Genomic DNA, 22971 nt, shown 5'->3' with positions numbered 1-22971 from the left:
ACACACACACACACACACACACACACACACACACATACACACACACACACACACACACACACACACACACACACACACAAACACACATACACACACACACACACACACACACACACACACACACACACATACACACACACACACACACACACACACACACACACACACATACACACACACACTCACTCTCACTTTCCCCACCTTTCCACCTGTCCACCCTCCTTCACCTGCCGGTTTGGATCCTAGTAGGTTTTCGTCGAAACTTTTTTTGTGGCATCCTATTAGTAGCTTTTAAATTATCAGCTTTTCTTTTCAGTTTTCCGGGGGGGGGGGGGAGGAGGAGGAGGGAGGAGGGATCATTGCGTATTATCTCAATTTTGCATGAGGTTGGCCAGAGCACTTGTGTAAGGGATCAACTATGTAAAATAGTTCTCAAAAATTTTCGACAAATTTTTACTTCGTAGAAACTAGGGGGTGCTAAAATAAATTTGACGTTCAGTATAATTTTTGGTGACCCGATAACGAACCAAAAAGTCTACAACTTAAAACCTGATCATACAAGAGCCTGAACGGATGTCATGAAATCACCTGGACAATATTTACGGTCTTTATGAGTTTCTCCATTTGCCAATTTGAACCGGAATGGACTGGCCAGAGTGATTATGATCAAACACCTCGGCCAGTTCGTTTATCTTAAAACACATTGTTATAAAAAAAACTACATTGAATTTATTTTGGGTCACAGTTGTGAATAGCGAGGCAATCCATCGCTTCGATGAAGTGGTGGCTGTACGGCCTGAACTAATTTAACAGAAAAGAGGCTTAACTTCACGAAATAAATTGTGAAATTGTTCGTCCTCTGTGAACTGCTGCCATCTAATTTATAAATACCTTGATGAACACTTTTTATGGTACATGTTTATTATTTCAATACCTATTCAAATCCCTTAGAGACTGTAATTTCTCATTGTTTCAAATTATTTCAATTATCAATATGTATGTTGATTGTTTTTATCACAATATTATAAATAACAAAGATTTCCATGGGCACATGGAAATAGATTAAATTTCTCTGTGTTTTAGTGCATAGCTTTCCTCTCGTTGACTCTAATCTTGGTGTCAGTTGCAATATTCTGTTTGGAGACACACAAACTATTCCGAGAAGAGACGGGCGTCAAAGTGTTCAACATCACTCTCTCAAATGGACAGCAGGCCACACGGACTGAGATTACAACTCGACCTCTACAGTTCCTATTCTACATTGAAACTGTGTGCATCGTTTGGTTCTGTTTAGAATTCTTAATACGACTTATATCCTGCCCTAGTAAACTAATGTTTATAAAGAGCCCGCTTAATATCGTAGACTTCCTGGCGATTCTGCCTTACTTTGTGGATTTGTACAAGACGACAAGTAACTCGACAGGGTTCCTAAGGATAGTGAGGATCTGCCGTGTGTTCCGCGTGTTCAAGCTAACCCGACACTTAACTGGCCTAAAGATCCTTTGGCATACTCTTCACGCCAGCATGAAAGAACTCTTCATTCTTGCCATCTTCATGTGCCTTGGAGTCGTCATATTCGCCAGCCTCATTTTTTATGCCGAACGACTCTTCGAAGACTCGAACCCTGACACTGATTTTATCGATATACCTCATGGATTCTGGTGGGCATTGGTTACCATGACGACGCTGGGTTACGGCGACATGGTTCCCAAAACGTTTTCAGGTCAAATTGTGGGCTCACTTTGCGCCCTCTGCGGGTTGCTCACTATCGCATTGCCCGTTCCAGTTATCGTGTCAAACTTCTCCTTGTACTACAGCCACTATCAAGCAAAAGTAAAGTTGCCCAAGAACCATTTCAAAGATAAAGAGGAAACCGGGTCCCGGAACAACAGCTCCAGTTTCAACTCGGGTTCTCAAACCCTACCCGATTCTCCGATTCATCAAAGGTGTTCGGGTATCCTTGAGTCGCCGGACGAGCGCTCGAATGTGAATCCGGCGGCTTTGTACGTGCAGATGCCAATGCCCAAGGCAGGATCGTTCTCTCAGGCTCCGCCCTCGGACTTCGTCCCGGGCCACGTGAAAACTGCCGACTACGTACCCGATGGGATTATTTTGCCAAACATGCACACATCCAATTCACAACAGCACATCAGCTCCAACGGTAAACTTCTACGAATTTCTAGTGAAGCTTAAATGTTTTTAATTGCTCTTGAACGAGGGTTATGAAGCGGGAGGTCAATGGTTCGAATCCCTCCGGGGTCAAAGCTTTTTCCACCCGCCTGTCGTTCGAGAGCAATTCTTCCGACATTAGTCAGTTTATGTTTTATTAAGTGCAATTGAATGCTCAAAGAAAAGAAGAGTGCTCGTAAAGCACACACATGCAACTACGCACGCATTGATGCTTTATATTTTTATCCGCAAATTTGCAAGTTATCACCTCTTTGCTTTAGCTTTAATTCATTTTTTATCCTATATTTTGATGAAATAATTTTGAATTCCCCTTTAAAACTCGATTCAATTTTTTTGAAACATACGCTTGTTTTTCAATTTTACGAAGGATGCTATCGAAGTTATGTATGAATTAATAGACATTTTGAAGGTTGTGCGAATGTGTTGTTGAAATATTTTCAATGTTATAGGAAAGCTCTTAGAACAGTCAAATCTTCATCCATGCACTGACAAAATAAGCTATACCTACAAGTTTTGCGAACTGAAATTGACTTGTAAGGTTATTCTCGAGTTTGTTGCCGTACCTCAAAATTTTACAGACAGACAGAATTCATAAATTTTTTTCAGATTTTCGCCACATGGAACACTACAAAAGTAAAGGAAGGAAACAGTCAGCTCCCGTGGAAACCCGACTCGGCAGCGGCAGTCCAGACACCCCCTACAATATTTATTACGACCCGCCAAGGGTCCACTCCTCTCTCGGATCTCACCTGTCACCAGTTCTCGGATTGGACGATGATACACGGAGAATACGAGACGATATGGGAACCCAGCTGATGCCGAGAAATCCTTCGGCGTTGATCTTGGACCAAAATCATCACTCGTCTTCCTCGAATGCTATAAACGTTCCATCATCTTCCTCATCACATGAACAAACAACCTCTTCCGCCTCCTCATCCCAACTACCACAACAACCACAGCAGAATAGTAAACAAAATAGTAGTAAAAGTAAACAAAGTTCATCATCAGATAGAAACTCGGCATCTCTGCAATATGTTCAAGTCGAGTGCGAAGTTTAGCCACATTAATGTTATTGAAGCTCCATTTTATCAATTTAAGTAAAAAGTTACACTTGATTAATTCATAGTTGCGACTTTGTTCTTATTTTTAAAATTGTACACTTATGTAATGAGTAGATGCTTAATTTTTTTATATATATGATGGTATTCATTCTCTATTCACTCAAATTTTGCAATAAAAATATTGAATATCAATTTTAAGTTTCACCATCTGCATTACCCTAGTCTAGACCTGGAAGTTTTGAAAAGATCTAATAATTCCAGGTGTGTGCGTGCGAGGGGGGGGGGGGTAAATACGTAAATAATGTATCAAATTACACGATCAAGGACCCTTGTTAAAGTCGAAGCTAATTGTTTTCTTAGACAAAAATGAGTATCTATAAATTTCCTCCAGCATCTGGGTTTGGTCTCGTGATTTTCTCCAAACATACCCAATGGTTAATCCATTTCGCAGCATGTCCTCAATTTCTAAGGCAAGGATCAACAAGACGATTGAGATTGTAATTTGAGGACAATTGATTATGTCTAGCCTAACTCCAGGACACGTTTTGTTGTCCACACATATTCCAGGACAGGTTTTATTGTCACACCAAATTCCAAGACGCAATTTTTTTCCAGCCAATTTTGATAACGGCTGTTTCAGTTCCAGCCAAAGCCGAGAACATCAAGCAAATGCCAGACCAATTCTTTTCATACCAAAAATCTACTCATGACAGACTTTTCATGCCTTCTATTGGTTGAGGACGGTCTTGTAATAATTCCAGTTCTCGACTAAGGAATAGAAACCAAAATTTAATCATGTTGTGGTCAAACGGTTTCAGATCTTAAAAGAACCGAATTCGAAAAATTCACTACCAAAAAAAAGAAAAAGACTCATCTGGGGAGATAACATTTTATCAGAACTTCTTTCTAGACAATATTAGCGAGAAAAAACAAAACAAACAACAAACAAACAATTAAACAAACAAACGGATCTTTTCTGTTTTTGTCCTTCCCCCCCCACGTCCATTTGTACCCCCCGCTTACACATGTTATAGCATATTGTTTGCATTTTATACAATGACATATACAATTATGCACAAACGGCATTTACGATTTGATTATGCAGCGAACTTTTGAAATTAACACATTTACAGTAATTCAAATTTGCTTATAATGTAAGCAGACAAATAATAATAATGCATGTTTTTTACTATTTTTGCGCTTATCTTCCATAGGATTGACTTTGTGACACTAATTTTTTTGACAACCTTAACAAAAATCCATCCAATCTTGTACCGGTGCCGGCAATTTATTGTGCCTAATTTGAAGGATCTGTAATGACGAAAAGTACATATTTGGGGGTGTAAACAGACTGGTTATATAGGACTGGGGAGGGGGGCAAAAACAGGAAATATCCAAACAAACAAAGAAACAAACAAACAAACAAACAAACAAACAATCGAAATCACAAACAAACAAAAAATAAACACAAGCGAACACTTACTGCTATCAACTGCCGCAATCACAGGCCCAAACGCTTACACCAAACAACACATAAACATTGATGTACAGAATAGCACGCACAAGCACTCACCCGCAGGTACATACACACACAGGCACAAAGGAAAAACGTTAACACACATATAAAACTTAAAGAAACGCATGTACTTGCAAAAAAGAGCAGTGCACAAGCACAGAGACAAAACAAATCTGAACGCAAACACACACACACACCGCAGAGACATACAAATATACTCTCAAGCACAAGCACAGGAGGCACATACATAAGGGAAACGCCTTCACGCACACGCTCACGCACCTACAGCCGAAGATTTGTAACCTAAAACATTCATAAACGCAAAAAATGAAGCCAGTTCGCAGACAGGCACACTGGCACAAATGCAAAAAAAAACACATACAAACAGTTTTATACACAGTACAACACCCAATCACACGCATATACAATCATTCGAACACAAAAACTGACACGAACACACGTATACACGCAAACCAACGCATATCATTAAACTCATATCCAATTGAATGAATATAGACAATCCAGGAGAGCATCATATCTTGTCGTTGCAGAGCAGCAGAGAATCTGTACCCATTTTTTATACCCTTCACTGCTACTGTATTGAGAGGTTAGGTGCGCATGAGCATTGCATTAGACGCAGACACAGGTACTTCCTTTGGCATTGCTGTACTTCCTGTAAGTTTAATTTTTTCCTCAACAGGAACAATAAAAACAATTAACGGACTGCTATATTTTCCTACATTTTATCTAAAGGCAACTGTGTAAGAAAACCAATGCTGACGTCTTGGTGGCACCAATGGAGACCTTTGAGAATTGAGAAGTCTGCATAGAATCTAACATCTCGTAGAATCGGCATACCATAGAATCGGCATCTCGTGGATGACAAGCAGTTTCAGAAACGAATGGAGCACTGGCACTCGTTGTATTGACTCTCAGTTTTTATGCTTCGTACAGCTTGGGTTTGACATTGCTGTAGAAATTTTTTTCTCTGATGTTGTTAATAACAATTCTATTAAATGAATTGCGTCTTTGGTAGGTAAGTTTCGCTACTGAAAGTCGATGAGTTTCTATATTTTAAGTTGACTCGTGGTCAGGGGCTTTCGTTTCATCTTTTTGGTCTTCGGAAAACTTGTTTGGCAGGTTGCAAGAGGATATCGTTTAAAGCGTTGGTTGTTTCTCTTTTGTCATTTTGCTCGAATAATTAAATCGTTTATACTTAACGAATAATTAAATCGTTTGCTGTGGATGGTGGTAGCAACTTCTAGGCGTTGGCGATCCTAGCTCCAGGGATGGAAAAAATTGAGAAAGCTTTCTTCAAGGTGCCTTGTCAATGAATAAGCTATCAATCGAGTACGGTTTTTTTGCGTTTCTGATTACCTGGTATCCCTAACTCATCACATGCTAAATCTCATCTCTAATATCCTGCAATTGAACCCCAGACATACCAGATTGTGGTTATTTTAACTATTTTATTATACTCTCCGAAGGTCTTGCAAGATTACTGCCCTGCAGAAGAATTTTACATGCAATATTTAGGTAATGAAATAGCCGCTAAGAATAAATGATTTCCTTAACCCGATAAACAAAATTGTTGATGGAGAAAAGTTTACTGACGTTATATGAACACTTTCAAATAGAAAATATAATTCTACTAGTTGATTTTGTATCAACTAAAATAAAATTTGATTTTCAATCAACTTTTACTCAAAGTCTTTCTTTTGCTCCTACAGCTAAATCTCATTCGGTACAGTATTAAATCTGACTGTTCTAGGATTAATATCGGTAAATTCCGTGAAACTCCGCTTTGGTAGAAACCGAGAAATGAAAATTCAATTGCTTTTTGTATTAAAATAGAAGCTATATTTAAGCCATTGATCAGAGTGTTAGACCGGTTAGAACATATTTAGTCCAATTAAGGATCAATTCTCTTTAATGTGTTGCGGATGGGGGTGCACTGGCCGGGAAGGCGACACCATAATACATGACAGAAAGTTGTCTCTTCAATCCTGTTCCATTGTTCTCATTGTCCTGCGAGTTGAAACACTTGTAGGAGCAGAGTAGTGCCCGAACTGGGATCTTGGTCTTAATCTGAAATAACAACTCCTATCTATAGCATATTTTCGATAATTTGCTTTGTGACACCCAAGCGCAGTGCATAATATTGGCAACCTCAGTTGAGTGAATTGTAGAACTGCAGTACTCATTATTACAGTAGATGATACTTTCCTTGTTTCCATGTGCCCCTTTTATATAACCAAAATTTAGGTGAATTAATTTTTGCAATATTCTATCAAGTTTTTTCAAGTCCCAGGTGATGGCGATTTTTCACTCTGTTCAGTTGAAAAACAGACAAAACCTTTCATTATGTCGATGATAAAGTGCCATGATCAGAACTCTGGCCACAGTAGAAATTATGAAATTTTTGTGATTCAGTACTGAAATATCATGAGACTCAGGCCCGGGCTTGTCATAGAATCCAATGTTCATTTATAGTTACACATTTTTCATAACTCAGGTGCAATTTACTCTGGTTGATGCCAGTTGATCAAATGATCTAGTCTGATACTCCACTAAACTCAACCGCAATGCCAAAGAAATTTTTCCGTTCATTCATTATATTTTTTTTATTTTTTATTATTATTATATAATATTTTCCGTTTGTTATATATAATTTTCTCCATACAAGCCACTTCTCGCAACAGAGATTGCGCTACGAGAGTTTTTTTCTATCCTAGAATGGCAAAAGTACGCTACAAAATCATTTCTCAACTTGAGAAAACTCTTTAATAATTGATTACATCAATTTAAATAGAAGTATGAAGTTTGGATTTGCTACCCCAGTTGCTAATTTGTACTTCTTACGGAGGGAACGCATATAAGACTACTGATAAAACTTAGAGGAACTTGAACAATAGCGAACCAAAATTTTGATGAAAAGGATGCCAATTAAATGAAAAGGAAAAAATAAATTAATTAAAGTTCGCGTATAGATATGATCAATGGCAAATCAAATCACTAAATAAAAATTTGATGACGTTCCTAAATCAGGCAGCAAACAAATAAATCACACATAAAATCAAGTATTACCACAAGATTTTCAGGAAGGTGAAAGACGAGAAAATGCCCAACTTCGTGAAAAATCGGGTAATTTTAAATGCTTTTTTCGACCTTAAGCTCATGGTTTTTCGACTGATTTGCACCAAAAATCAGGCAAAAAAGGTTGTTTATTCGAATAATAAACGTGATTTTTCACGTAAAAAAAGATTTGATATTCACATTTGGAAACACGAAAAATTGCGCAAAAATCTCGTATAAATCAGATGTCTTCTCATTTTTTTACAATATTTGTTGTGTATTTTCCCGAGATTTTCGTGTGCTGCTACAATAGAAATTGGATTTATAACACGAAAAAATCAAACAAGAATTTTTACACTAGAAAGCTTTAGATTATGTAACACACAGAGTTTTTTTATTAGACAAAATGACAAGTGCTAAGCTAATTTGCAGTGAGTTGATTCTTCAATCTCATTTAAAGCGTCCAAAAAGAGCATTCTGACGACAACAAAAGCTGCACCTCTTAATTATGTTTCTGTTATGCTTATACGAACTGACAAAACTGAGCAGAAATAATTAAGTACTTAAAAAATTTTCGCTTCCCTATAGAACTATGAAAACGCAAATCAAGCAGGACATAAACTTTCCGACCTCCCTGTGCTTTTTTAAAGCTGTTGCTAAAATAGTTTGAGATCAAATGATTGAATAGGTTGTCTGTTGGAAGAGTAGAATTAGATTGATTACTTTTAGTTGCACTTTCGAGGTTTTTTATGTTTAAATTGTTTTCCGTAATCCTTAATCCCTTCGAATTTGGGAGACATTTCTATTAATGGTGCTAGAAAAGCTTTTGTCCCCAATATTTTTACCGTTGTCTGCGTAAGCTTTTATCCTAGTCACTCCATTAACTCTCTTGTCAATTGACCTTTAGCAGGGTTACTACAAAAACTGTCGTTGTTCAACTTATTATAGATTTTTTCAGCTAACATATTTTGCTTTCTGAGACCTTGATTCTTGGTACATTCTACAAATGTGTCTTCAGTTGTTCTCCATGTTGAGGAGGAACAAGATAAGTTCAAGAAACACTACGACCTCGTCTTCACCTGTCTGGTAATGCGAGCTGTTCATTGGGAGGCGTGCCCAGATCTGAAGACAGACACGTTTTTGAATGCTTACAGCCGCTTCACTTCGCTCGGATGCCAACCCGTCAATTTGTACAGTAACAACGGTAAGACGTTTGTTGTTGCCAATGAAGAACTCAAAAAAGGTCTGAAAGATCTTGACAAAGACAAAATTCTCAAAGAACTTGCGCAACACAGAGCACCAAGTGGCACTTCAACCCACCTTATGACCCTTACTTTGGCTGTGCTCGGAAGCAATTGATTCAGAGCGCCCAGCAGACACTTTCTACCATTCTGGAATAGACAAGATTCATTGTTGACATGCTCCACACAATTATCGTTGAAGCAGAAGCTATGATGAAATTACAAATGTGTCAGACGCGCTGGAAAACGATGAGCCGCTGACGTCCAACCATTTTCTGCTCCAGCGCCCCTACAACTCCCTTCCACCCGGTGTCTTCCCGTCAACCAGCCAGCCAACATGAAATCTTGGAAGAATGTGCAAAAATTCGTCAGCCAAACTGGGAGGAGAGATTGGTCCGGGAATACCTCCTGATCTTGACGAAAAGACCAAATTGACCGAAAGCATCGGGAGTTCACTCAAGGTCTATGAGGTGGTACCGGTTCACAAAAACTTCAACCAATGTGGTATTTGTCCTCTGAGAAGAGTGGAAGAAGCGTCTTCTGGAAGACATGGAATCAACAGAAAAGTTAAAGCGAAAACGGCTTATGGCACCTTCGTCAACCCTGTCTCCCTCGTGTTTTTGCTGACTGGCTACCTTTTGTTCAAGCAAAGGGAGTTGCATTTTTTTCTTCATTTTATATTGTAATTATGGACTCTACCTGGAACTGGAAACACTATTTATTTTGTGGATTTAATCTTATTTTACCCGTTGGTCCTTTTGCTCCCGTGGAGCATGTTGCGGGCGCAACCTCAAGGTAGCTAACAATAGAAAATAAAGATTATTTGCCGCAAAAAAATTGACTTTATATCCCACAATGCAAGCGTATAGTTACCAAAAACACGAAACAAATCTTGAAATTTGACTTTTCAATGCTAGAAATATGTTTTCGTTATATATTTCTCTTTCAATGAACTGATTCGCTAAAGTTTCAAGAGATTGATCAGAACTTTTGATTTACTACTATTTGCGGGAACAAAGTTTGATCTGAATGAGATGACAGTTTCTTTTTTACGTGTTCTTTAGATTTTGTGTGTCATTTAGGCAGTAGTGTCCCAGCTCTATAACTTCTAATTCAAATTATTTTGCAATTATGGGATTCCCCCCGTTTTGGGGTGACAAACATGACAAACAGTTCTTTTACGTTTTATGTCAAACCTATGATATATTGATTTTCCTATCCAATGTATTAATGAAGGAAATATTCCTCTTGTTCAAAAACTGTAGACCTTCTGTAGCAACACTCTAATATAGTAGAGATGATGACAGATCGAATGTTTGCTGTAATGAGTTGTCTCCACGCATGATGAACCCATTCGTCAAATTTTGGCACTTATTTTTGCTCTCAACGTTCACGTTTTTATATTTTCCAAGTAATCTGGCCTAGCTGGTAGCTTCAGTTTTGACGAAGCAGTTGAAGTTTTTTCGATGGCTAGCATTTATAGCTATAGTTCGCCTATCAGAGAGGTTCTTTTAGATCGCCCCTCTCCCAGAATGGCTTAATTAGTTACGGTATTTTTCCAGAATTGAGTGCTGACTTCGTCATTTCATTGGCGCATTTGGATTATCAGATCTAGAGCCTAGGTTGCGCAGCAGGAAGCATTCTCCAGGGATCAGGTAATATTTTTCCTTTGGTTTTATTAATTAAAACAAATGAAATTTGTTTGAAAAACAGCTTTCAGTTTAATGAAACTGTCGTTATCGGCTGCAGTTAATTTCCTATGCATTTAGCAAATTTCCGATAATCTAGAATTCGCGTAGATTTTCGGTTAATTTGTGGATTGGCCATGCGAATCACCCTTGAAATTTTTTCAGACTGAGTTAGAGCATCTACAAGGCAAAACACGGTTTAAGGATTGCAAGATTGCCTCTCGCGTGCTTGAACACGTTCTCATGAGCCAACTCTTCTGTTACGCCTCACGTTCTTCTTGGCTTCTCTCAGGTTGCTATGCTTCTCTTCCACAAGGGGGCAACCTCGCTTGCTTCTGCTGTTGGCTACTGGGCTAGGAGGAAGAGCAGAGTTGCAGCTGGAAGATTGATTTGAACTCTTTTTCTTCTCAATAGGGTAGATGGAGAGAAAGCCAAGTCCGCTGTTGAAGCTCCAAAGGTCCGAAACATCTGAGTTCGAATTTTGCAGTGTCCCCCCTTGTATCCTACTTTTCAATATGCTTTAAGATTAGTCAATCAAAAGCATTCGCGTCAGCACCTTACTTCTTTTCTTTTGGTAATCCGTACCGCATAGAGCATGAAGTTGGAACTGCCGGCACTCTCCTCAGCATCCCCTCCTATTTTTTTCATGCATATTGATTTCTATCAGGACCACACGAACACATATTTCAGTAAATTGTTTTAATAAATTGCACAAATGTGTTTCTACTAAATGAGGTGTTCAAATTGGTACTACATTGAAAATGGTAAAATATTTTGCTTCATGCTGCTATCAACCACCTGAGCCTGGCTTTATTGCTGATTTTTGTAACTGATTTCAACCTACTACATTTCCTATGCAGCATTTGGAGATATATTTTGTTCGATTTATCAATTTTTACTATTTGGTGTTTCTTGGATCAACTACGAAAGGAGTCAGAATTCAGCAGGATCATTGGTTCAGTAAGAAAAAAACAGAACTTAAAAGCAAATTTTGGATTGCATATAAATATATTTTATTGAAACATATTGGTGAATTAATCCTGTTGTAACTTATTCCCCTATTCAAGCCAATAGCGCTTGACTCAGATATATTTCTTTGGTTATAATATTTGAAGCTATGCTGCAATTTTTTTAACCTTATATTGTGTTTATTTGTCGATTCTACAAAGAGATACACGTGAATTGAGAGAACTGAGAATCAGAAAAGGAAAAAAAATGTTAAGAAAAATATAATCCGATCTAAAGTAGATCACTCTCAGAACCGAACAACTTCAAACAAAATCGGTAATTTAAAAATTATCAGACTGGATAACTTGCCAAGAGTCATGTAAACAAATGCAATTAAGAACAGTTAAACAATTTCACATCAGGAGAACCAAAAATGAAGGGCTACTGACTTTATTTTCGGATGAGAATTGTAAATGAATTTTAAAATGTTGATGAGTAACAAATAGCAAACACTGATTATGAAGGGCAAAAGAAACCACAAGGAGAACAGGCCAAGGCTACTTTTTTTAGTATACCACATTTCCCTCCAGTGGGAAAATTAACATATTCTAATTGAATGTAGAATAATAACAAAATTATTGAAGTTAAATGCTGGATATTCTAGTTTTTTTGAAATCTCTAGCGAATTAACCATCTAATTTTGTCGAGTTTCAATGGCTATCGATATCGCTTGCATTTTCCGCATCATTGCGATCATGGTTATCTCATCCAATTTTGGGGAATATGTAACTCTGAATTTAGTATGATTGGGTCACTGAGCATGGGTCAGTTTTAAAGTTTATTTCTCGCTCATCGGGCTTTTGCAACGCAATTTCTCCCGTGTAGATATCTATTCTCCGATTTGCTTGTTTGAACGTCGTTGCTGTTTATTTATTGGTCTACATTTCGGGCTTGAGAGCTGAGCAAAATTTTGGTGCGAAGTTAGTGGTTTTTTCGTTGGACTCGTTGAACTCAGCGAAAGGTGTTCTAATGTGTTTGGTTTGTCATTATTGTGTTGCTGGCTGTTTTATGTTCAGTTTCGATGGCGGGTTTGGTCATTTTTGCTGTTCATTTGATTCGTCTGGGTAGATAATAGTTTATGCGGCTCAATTGCTGGTCGAACTCGCAGGAGAGGCCACAAGTTTGAATGAATTGCTGGAACGCAGCTCACGTCTGTCACTTTCGTTTTTTATTCTTATTCCTCCTAAAAGTTTCATCCTGATGTTCCGCGTCCTGTTTTGCAGTTCTTTTTTGTTTTCTTATCTAGTTTTCCCAGTGGGGACAAATGGCCGGCACTTCGCTTATTGTGCTAAAGCCATGTCCTTCTCGGGTTTCGTCCAAAATTTATGTAAATCCGAGTTTCGTGTCGTACATTGTGGCCTGTTGGGGCGTCTTTTTTACCCGTTTCGTGTAATTATATAACAGTTGACCCTAGCGCCGAAACATCGTATAGACCTTCGAGACCTTCGAGGCTCTCATTTGATCATTTATTTTTGGGCCCATTCTTAGCCAGATTAAAACGAATCTGTTTTTTCTACCAATAGACCGATTTCCGGGTTTAAAAACGGAAAATCGCGGTGAGGTTACGTCTTATTTGTCATGGTGTCCCATTTCTATTCTAATTTGAGCTGGTCACAACTTACCGTTTCTAAATTTACATATTCATGCTTATACATATTATTCAAAAACGTTTCATTTGAGAGTTTTTTAGGACCTTGTGTACTTAAACTGTACTTAAACTTGAGTACTTAAACTGTTGAGAGGTGTGTTACGAGTATAACCGACGTGTGACTCAAATGAAGACTGATTTTTGAGAAATTGACTGATTCATTCAACGACATTACAATAAATTTATGTTGTGCTACCTCTGTTATAAATGCCAAACCTCCTTTTGTAATTATTCTACCTTAGCAGTTGAACTAACTCTATTGCTCTGTGATTGTGTTTGGTCTGTTCAATTAGTTTAATTACAAAAATTCCTCATTCTCTGCCCAATCTAGGATTGTCTGTGATTTAAATTATTTGAGCGCAGAACCCCGTTTAAAAGTATATACTTGTGAAACAATGTGTGTATGTTAATCGCATTCGCGAGTTTAGACAATTCGACCATTGGAATTTTCGAAAAGCTTTCAAAAAAAATCTTGATGTTGTTCATCAAAAATCGGACCGTAATTTTCCAGCTACATTTCTTCATTAGGAATTTTGCAAAGTTTCAGTGGCTGTCATTTGGGAGAAGGAAAAGTTAGATTTATAATATTTTACTACTTTTATGCAAAGATTTTTCTGGTTTTTGACTGTATATGCCCCAGCTGACTGTGTATATGCTTTTATGGTGTCGACGCAGCATCCTTGATTGCGTTTGGGATTGGGATGCGATTGTCAACACATACAAAGCCAAACTTCCCGTGTCAATCGCGCCAGCAGCTACGTTTATATGGTGGCAATTGTTTACCTCGTTTTCGTTGAGAAAAGCTTTTCTACGTCTCTGTTGTTAGACAATCGAGTAGTTTTTTTTTAAAAAAGACTTGGATAATGTAATGTGAAATGACACACTTTACAATTTGTTGCTTGTCTCGTTGGTGCGTTATCTGATGTCGTTGTTGCATCTATGGCTGGTGTTGTTTGTGTTTCTGTTGTAGTTGTAGTTTCTGTTTTTGGGGGTGATGCATTTGATCTCCCTGCTTCGTCCACGAATACTACTTTTGACGGGTTTGTTCGTTTGGTTTTTATTGAACGTTTCTTGTTCTGAGCTATTTATAGTTAGATATAGGAGAGTGCGACCGATTTGTATTGTATTTTGGGTAGAAAGAGCGTTTTAAATCTGTGGTGTTTGTTTTTGGTTATAGTTGCAGTAATGATTGGCATTTGAAAAGATGATATTCGGCAACATTTACTAATAGCTATGTTGGATTTCGCTGGGCAAAAATAACTCATGAGTCAGAGTGGTTGTTAATTTTGGTCTTTCATTTAACAATTTCCTAACTTTGAATTTCTAAATTGCACAAAATCGAAATAGAAGAGGTTGAGCTCTCAAAACAAGAGAATTTTTTTGGATATTGTTAATGTACGTTGAAAATTAAGCTGCAGTTTGTTGTGGTTCGCGGGAAATATAAACAGCCAGTCCCATTTCGAAGCCTGGTAAGTGGTTGATTGAAAACTTGAAGACAAGCAACCTGTCGACCCAACAAGTTGATCTACTCTTTTTGGACTTATTAGATCTGTGCTCTCTTATAACTGAAATGAGTGCTCAGCGTTCTGTAGGTAGATAAAACGGCGCGTCATGCAAACAATTGTCAAGTGTTCAATCAACCAAACCACTCCAAACAATTCTAGTTTGTTTACGCTATACTGTACTTCGATATTATTCAGAAGTTACGACGTAAGATACACTGCTTACCATCCCCCAGGAGACAAGTACTCTAGAGTCAAGATCGATGCTTATCGGTGAACATCACTTTTTTCGTGGGTCGATTTTTCGATTGAAAAACTTTATACTGTGGCTTTGGCTGTTCAGTTTTTAATTTCAAGAAAGTGGACTTCGTTCCAAGATTTGCGTTCCAAATGAAACTCGTAGTACTCGTACAAGTACTCTAGAGTCAAGATCGATGCTTATCGGTGAACATCACTTTTTTCGTGTGTCGATTTTTCGATTGCAAAACTTTATACTGTGGCTTTGGCTGTTCAGTTTTTAATTTCAAGAAAGTGGACTTCGTTCCAAGATCTGCGTTCCAAATGAAACTCGTAGATTGCTTAAATAATTGTCCAGGGGAGAATAAGTTTGTAATAAAATGGAACAAGTCACCGAAATGTTGCAATGAGCTACGAAACTTTCTTACTTTATTGTTAATTTTACCGGTTCTTTAGTTACGGTTTTTAAGAAAGTATAAAGTCAAAAGAAAGTCTAATGCCAGCTCCGGGAAAAATAAAGTCCCAGCCATCCAGTTTCTTATTCTGCAAATTGAAATGTTCCTGAGATAACACGCAGAATACCATCTTCTATTATTCTAAAGCACTTTTTTTTGACAAGATTGACTAAATTTTGACTAAATTGACAAGATTGAGTTTTCGTTTGCTAATTACAACGATGTTACCTAAAAAACAGTAAGTGCTTTCCAAAATTATGAGATTTAAATACATTGGCCCTTCGAACTCTGCTGGAATGTCAGTTAATACTTATAATCTTGTTTTAAGTCGATAGGTGCCCGTCATTTTGTTGCTTAAAAAATTGAAATTGGAGCAACAAGCCGTATCGATTTGCAGATTAGGTTGGCTGTAAGATACTGCAAGCTGAGCGTGGTAACATAGGTAGCCTCCCCCTGCTGTTGGAACTTATTTTTGTGAAATGGATGGTACGAGTGATTCGATTTTCTGCATGTGGTATTTACTCTTCAAAAAACACACTTATGTAGGACTGGAAATCGAGTGTTCGCTTGTTTGATGGGTCTTTTTAATTTTATTACTTTCGGCGGAATGAAACTTTGCTTCTAAAAAGAAAGTTTTTTGAAAAACCCTTCCTGCACTAAATTTTCCAACTCTGTTTTAACATAAAATTGCAATTGTGTAGGAAATTTATTTTAATCTGATCGTCAGCTCAATAGGTTCATTGGAACTTTGAATTAATGTTTTACGCTCAATTACGGATTTGAATAAGTGTGCTATCTGTAGCTAAATTGATCAATGAATAATAACACAATTGACGTCTGTGTTTCATGTTTGTTTATAAATTACGTGGATACCTAGTCACTTAAAAAAATCTCTACTTACCAGTAACCGCAAGCCATCCGCTACTTTTGTCATTTTTCGCACTCTACTTTCCAATCATTGTGTTTGTTGGCGCTTTTATAGATCCACTTCTTTAACAATTTAATTTAAGAATATAATTGTTTCGTGCGGATTTGTTGTACACCATTCTGCCTTAAGACAGCCTCACGCTTGAGTAAACGCCTCCTGCATCTGATAATTTTGAGCTTATTGCGTTTCCATTAGTATGGAGCACAATTTGCGGTGCTGCAGCAGTGTCCGTTTAATCTGCTAATATTGCCAATTGATTGCCCTCCTGGCCTCAGATAAAAATATTTGTAGTCGTATTGTTCAATAGAGTTGTTTAAGATATTTACTGATGATTCGTTTTGTGTCTCACCTTTGTTAAAACTATTTGTTTCTATTCAACGTATTTGAAACCGATCAACTTTTTTAGGTGATCCCATACCAAAGTGGCTGAGTATTGCGCAGTGATCACATTTCCTTGTAGTTTACTGACCAATTGTTTGAGGATTGTTGACTAGATCTTGTGTGGTTAACTGACCAGTTTGAGCAAATGGATTACAATTGAGACGCAAAAAAGGAAAGATGCAATATTTACCTTTAAATATGAGCAATTGCATGAGAATTTATGATTAGAGAATTGAATTCTGAAGCGGACATAACGCTATAGGAGGTTATATCGAAGTATAGGATACTGAGCAACAAAAACCTGAACTGATTTTTTTAAAATAGAAAAAGTGCTCAAATTTATTGGTATATTTCGTTTAAAAAACTGAAATTTAAGTCACCTGATTTTGTCTCATATGTTCTCATGTATTTCTTATAGATTCAACTTATTTTCAATTTAACTGTGAAATCTTTTGTCACTCCGTACAATAGTTTGGTACCAGGCAACATTTTTATGTTGAAAAAGGAACAAAAGTTATAGTAATGTTTAACATTCCTGTATATTGATATTTAAAAGTGTTTGAAGCGTTTTTATGAGATTCTAAAGAGTACGAAGCGTGGAAACCTTTTTCATCCTTTGTGTTCAAGAAACAAATTACGAAAAATAAAAAAAACTTTGAAAAATAAATTCTTTAGGAAGATTTTACTCGAGCAAAATCGCCAAGACGAGAATGGCAAACTTGCATAATTTTTTTCCACTACAAACAATTGGAGAGTGGCGCGTACTGATTTTTGAATCAAAACATATTCAACAAACTTTGACAAGTAATTTCGTGAATTGAAAAACTTCCGCGGTAATTTTGAAAAGATTGAAAAGATAAACTCTGCATCTAAAGCAACCCAAACCGGTATCAAGTTTGGCCAATTCAATACTACAGGAGCGTTTTGAAACTGAGTTTAAGTAAATGAAATTTTTGAAGCGGCATTGATTGTGGATAATTTTGAGTTCCTGTTGGTTTTTGACCCTTTCCACACTAATTTTCGCGTTCTTCTGACATTTTGTGTGGAGATATTTGGACGTGTTTTTACGTTTTCCCGACTGTTTGACGTCTTCTCTACTTTTTTAACGTTTTACCAACCTTTTTTGAGAATTTTGAGTTGCTGTTGCCTTTTTTAACCTTTTCCCGACTTATTTTCCTGACTTTTTTGAAAATTTTGTTGCTTTGGTACCTTTGTTGATGTTTTCCTGACGTCTCAATGATTTTCCATCCTGTTGATGCAATTTCCCATCCTTATTCTGAGACTTATTTGCAGACAAGTTGCAGAACTATATGACCAGAATTCTCAGACTGATATCCAGATATCTTCCAGACTCGTGATCAAAACTTCCAGACCTATGTCCAGACCTCCCAGTCTTATGTCTTATTTCCAGAAAACAAAAATTCGTCCAGAAGATTTATAAAAGGTTTGTCTTGCTCTCCACCCCAGACCACCTGTTGTCTGGGCATAAATCTGAGACCTCGACTCCGGTTATAAATGTTTTTCCCACATTTTTTTGGTGTTTTCCGACCTTTTATGATGTTTTCAGACGTGCCAAGTCTTGGTGTAGACGTGCAGACGTGCACAAGACTGCAAATGTTAAAAATGACATGATCGTAATTGGGCTCGCAATTAGACTTGTGCTGTATTAAAATTGACCTGGCGTTAGCTCCGGGGAACAATTGCTACGTTATAGAAAATTGTCCCGATCTTCATGTAAGTATATACAGTTTTAACTCTACTTTGTTTTAGTCACTGTTTTGTATCTTTAGATAAGATTTGTACATAGTTAACTCAAAGTAGCCAAATCGAGAAATAACTGGACAGTTATACCATAAATGTAAAACTAACTCCGTTCGAATTGTCTGGCGATGATCCAATCAGTCGCCTGCTGTCTATGAAGTGTACACACTCTAGCCAGGTGTTGAGGAAGAGACTGCCACACATGGCACACTTGCTGGCCAATGATAACATCTCCCTCAGTGCAGGGTAGTGCCTGGAAATGATGAAAAAGATCTGATGAGATGTTTTTCAAACCTGTAATTTTTAGCTTCAGAAAGAACATAGACTTGTGAAATGAAGAGAATATCAGGGAAAAGATTACTCTGACTGGTGTCAGTTGATCAACTCAACTGGTCTAAGAGTCTTCACAATAAACTCAATATTTTATTCTAACGTTGAAACTATCGGAACGATTATTTACCATAATACTTAGTTAGTGCAATTGGTCATGCCTCGCGGGCCATGGCCATTCCTCAGCGGCCCTTGGGGCTTGATATGAAACTATCAGCACCCACATGATATTAAACTATCAACTTAATTGCGAGACAACATGCTTGTAATTTTGAGTGCTAACTTGTAATCGGATCATTGAACGAAAAGATCAAAGGGAATAAATTGGTTATAATGGCGTTGGGTATTATGGCACATTGGGTATTTCGGCACTGGGCATTTTGTCAGGTAACCCTCAAATAGATCTCATAAACTGAATTGCCTTTTTGTACCGCTGTGAGATTCTCTTCAGATACCAGTTTTGTCTTTCAAAGCTATGTTTCTTTTCCTTTCAAAAATACTCAATTGCTCGCTTTGAATCTATCTTAAGCAATTGAATACGGTGAACCCGATGTTTTATCAATGTTAGGGTAAAGACGTTTAAACTTTAATAAAAATGGTTTAAATCGATTAAAAAAGTTTTGGGAAAAAATTAGACATGTTGAAAATAACAAGCTGAGCTCTATTAAGTGTGTAAGGCTTCAAATACTAACTATCAACAAAATGCACTTTATTTTGTATCATTATAAATCATAACCGTATAGTTCTTCTGAGGAGTGAGTTAGTCTGCGAGAGTTCCTTCAGACATGTCCTTGAGGCCAACTCCTTCAGAGTCATGATCTCATCCTCCTGTACACTCCTCACTGGTCTCTCAACTATCAGTTGGTTGCCCTCCACGTACAACTCAGCCAGTTGCAAAGTGTGGAACTTGGTCGGGAATATGCGGATGTCGTTGGCTGCCAAGTCTGAACAGGATGACTGTTGATTGATTAACCAAGAGAAAGCAGAAAATGAAAATATTGTTATTATTTATGGTATGAAAACATGAAGATGGTACAAACATACAGAATTTTTGATTGGGCTTCAACAAAAATAATTATCTGGCATTAGGATATTGCCGCTCTATGTTCTGATCGTTATAGTATCTGATTGCTCCAGGACCTGGTCGGTGCATGATCTGAACGGTATAAGATGTGATCGGTCTAGTTTGTGATCGGTATAGGATCTGATTGGTATATGATCTGATCAGCATAGGATCTGGTCGATATAGGGTCTGATTACTATAGGATCTGATTGGTCTAGGATGTGATCGGTCATATATTGTATCTTATTTGATCCAATTTTTTTAGTTTAAAAATTTATGACAATCAAGATCATCCTTGGACATCTCGGGATTTGTCAAGGAAATCAAGGTCAGGCTTGGCAAGATTTATGAAATTTTGTTTCACTGTGAGCGTAGAAATGTGTGAAATCTGGATCTCTGTTTCCCAAGTCTTAGAATTCATTTCAAAAAGACGCAGTTTCTCTAAAATTGAAAATAATCTACATATTTGAATTCATTACTTCAATCTCACAATTTGGAAATCGTCTTATGGTAACACTGCTTTCAGCATAACTTTACATTCGAAAATTCTTGTTTATTTTTTAGTGGTGACACTTTCTGGCTTGAATTAAGCAAACATCAAAAAACGCTACACTCTTTTCATGCACAAATTACAATTGCAACATTTTTACGGCAGCATTGCAGCTCCCCGCTAGTTTAAAAGACGGCCTTACCTAAGCATTTCAGACTGCTCAGTTTTCCAAATGTCTCCGGTAAATCTTGCAACAAATTCTTCCTCAGAACACACTTGCGCAACTTGCCCAGATAACCAAAACCAATCGGCAAATTTGTCAGCTCGTTTTCAGACGCGTGAATTTCTTCCAAGTTCACACAATGTGCAATTTCGTTGGGAAACGTTTTCAGATTATTCTTCTCAATCGACAGAAATCGTAAATTTTCCAGGAAGCCAATATCGGTGGGGATAACTTGAATTTGGTTCCCATTCAGGTTCAGAACTTTCAACCGACCTAATCGCCCAATACAATTTTCAGGTATCATCTCAATACAATTATCATGTAAATGAAGAGTTTCTAAATTACATAACATCGAAACAGCTTCAGGAAAAATTGTCAGCCTATTATGACCAAAATGAAGTAAAGTTAATTTTTGTAGCAATGCGAGTTGTGAAGGAAATGTTGAAATAAAATTTTTCTTCAAATTAAGCTTCTCAAGTGAGCCAGATAAAGCACATAATTCTTCGGGGACTTCTTCCAAATTCTTACTAGCTAGATTTATGCTAACTGCACCTGAACGGACAGCTGGCAGAAAATAAACACTGTTAAGGCCCATGTTTATGACAAAGTAATACCGTCCACTAGGCAGAAAAGCGTTAAGCAGAATTAAATCTGATTGAATTTTGCGTCGAATTTTATGCGGTGGTATATTGATAGTTAAAATCTCGGAGTAGATGCATGTATCAACGTTTAATCAAGCTGCTCTCTTTCATTTAATATTGAAGCAGATGTTTTTCAGTGGTTTGATGGTGCATTTTCAGTTCACGTGCTTCTGGTTGTGACCATTTGATTGCCATTTTATATTGTTATATGCTGATTGTAACATTAAATAAGTAGATGATAGAAACACAGTTTGGCAATAATTGCAGTGATTTTTCTACTAAATATAGCCCGAGGTAGCGATCTTTCTACCAGACAAGTTTTTTCAACTAAGAAAGGCTACCAAAGTAAACTGCAGAAATAAAGCCAAATTGGTATCACCGTTCTAAGGTTCTTCGAAAATTGAATAGATTTTCAAGATTCGATCTAAATTAAATATGACAGAAAACAAGGCTCAAACATCACTAACTCCTCATAATTCAAGCGTTAATGATTTTTTCGGAAGTTCAGACGAGACGCTGTTATGTGCCGATTAAGTGCTGAACGAAGCGTCTTGATCAACTTCGCAGCAGTTGGTTTACAAGGAAAAAAAAAGGTCAGAGAAAAAGTTATGAGACATAATTTTCGACAATGGCATTAAGTTACCAATATTTTCCAAGAAAATGGGCGGAAGCGATGCTGCCTTCAGTAAAGTTCAAAACAACTTTTCATTACTTTAGAAAGAAAAAACAGGTGCCAAAACAGTCTTTTCAAATCGTAAAATTTTACACCCTCGCCCTACAAGATGACCAGCACTAACTTTGTTTGTTTCATTGTTTGTTTGTTATTTTTCATTTTGACAATATAAATCGATTTTGTCCTAATTTTTTTCAACTCATAACTAAAGTATTCATTCACCGTTTCAGTCACCAACCCTCTATGAAAATTATTAGTGATCTTAGCGTTTATATAACCGAATTTTGGGTAAACTCGCAATAAACCATGACATAATTTCCAAACTATAATATTTTGCTCAGAATCATCTTAGACCGACCAGCATGAATAACGAAATTTAACTTCATAGAGGAAACAATGAGATTCAACTATCCCTCAAAAAACTGCTGAACTAAAGTTTTTGATCTTCAGCTTTCTTCATCTGATTAAGGTTTTAGATACGATTAGATTAGATTAGAAATTTATATGATCAGTTTCTCTTTGTTATTTTAACTAATCATTTTTTTCTTTTTACGGGACTTTTTGTCATATTTGCGTTATTCTGCACATACAAAAAGTTCAGCGTCAATTCTGTTTTTTTTGTTCACGCTGGTTTTATGTTGTTCTGTATCTCTAACAAACGATATCAAGATCTGATCTACCAAAAAACATTGCAGAATTAAGGACTGTTTTCAGCGTAAAAACATCCAATGCTTCTTGTTAATTTTTGACACAATTCTGTTAAAATTAATAAAATTTAGTTACATGTAGTTTATTTCTAACAAAAAGAGTCACAGATATGACACAGAAAATTGCATCATTTGATTAATTTTGAAACAAAA

The 22971-nt window shown here is 37.1% G+C and overlaps 2 protein-coding genes across 7 annotated transcripts in view; one reads left to right on the top strand and one right to left on the bottom strand.

Moving 5' to 3' along the window:
- LOC142336348 (voltage-gated potassium channel KCNC1-like) overlaps window positions 1–3455 on the top strand; it is a 68382-nt gene extending 64927 nt beyond the window's left edge. For all 6 annotated transcript variants that reach the window (XM_075385123.1, XM_075385115.1, XM_075385141.1 and 3 more), the window contains 2 exons: window positions 1084–2161; window positions 2797–3455. In XM_075385123.1, coding sequence (XP_075241238.1) covers window positions 1084–2161; window positions 2797–3248 — 1530 coding nt within the window. In that variant the 3' untranslated portion in view covers window positions 3249–3455. The remainder of the gene's footprint in view (window positions 1–1083; window positions 2162–2796) is intronic.
- A 3127-nt stretch (window positions 3456–6582) lies between these two features.
- LOC142347040 (uncharacterized) lies at window positions 6583–21645 on the bottom strand. The gene is made up of 4 exons (XM_075398907.1): window positions 20777–21645; window positions 19758–19965; window positions 18800–18944; window positions 6583–6855 (listed from the first exon to the last, which is right to left on the bottom strand). The coding sequence occupies exons 1-4, from the start codon at window positions 21390–21392 to the stop codon at window positions 6697–6699; spliced, it is 1128 nt and encodes a 375-aa protein (XP_075255022.1). The 5' UTR covers window positions 21393–21645; the 3' UTR covers window positions 6583–6696.
- Window positions 21646–22971: the final 1326 nt, after the last annotated feature.

This window comes from Convolutriloba macropyga, chromosome 1 (genome assembly GCF_964194025.1).
Source record: "Convolutriloba macropyga chromosome 1, txConMacr16.3, whole genome shotgun sequence".
NCBI lineage: Eukaryota > Metazoa > Xenacoelomorpha > Acoela > Convolutidae > Convolutriloba > Convolutriloba macropyga.
This window is presented reverse-complemented; position numbering and strand designations above follow the sequence as displayed.

Excerpts from the sequence above, each read along its gene's own strand:
- LOC142347040 (XM_075398907.1), bottom strand. The coding sequence starts at position 21,392 with ATGGGCCTTAACAGTGTTTATTTTCTGCCAGCTGTCCGTTCAGGTGCA. Across the intron at positions 18,945-19,757 it reads CTCCTCAGAAGAACTATACG|GCACTACCCTGCACTGAGGG; the intron begins GTTATGATTTAT and ends CATCATTTCCAG. Across the intron at positions 6,856-18,799 it reads CGCCAGACAATTCGAACGGA|ATTAAGACCAAGATCCCAGT; the intron begins GTTAGTTTTACA and ends TTGTTATTTCAG.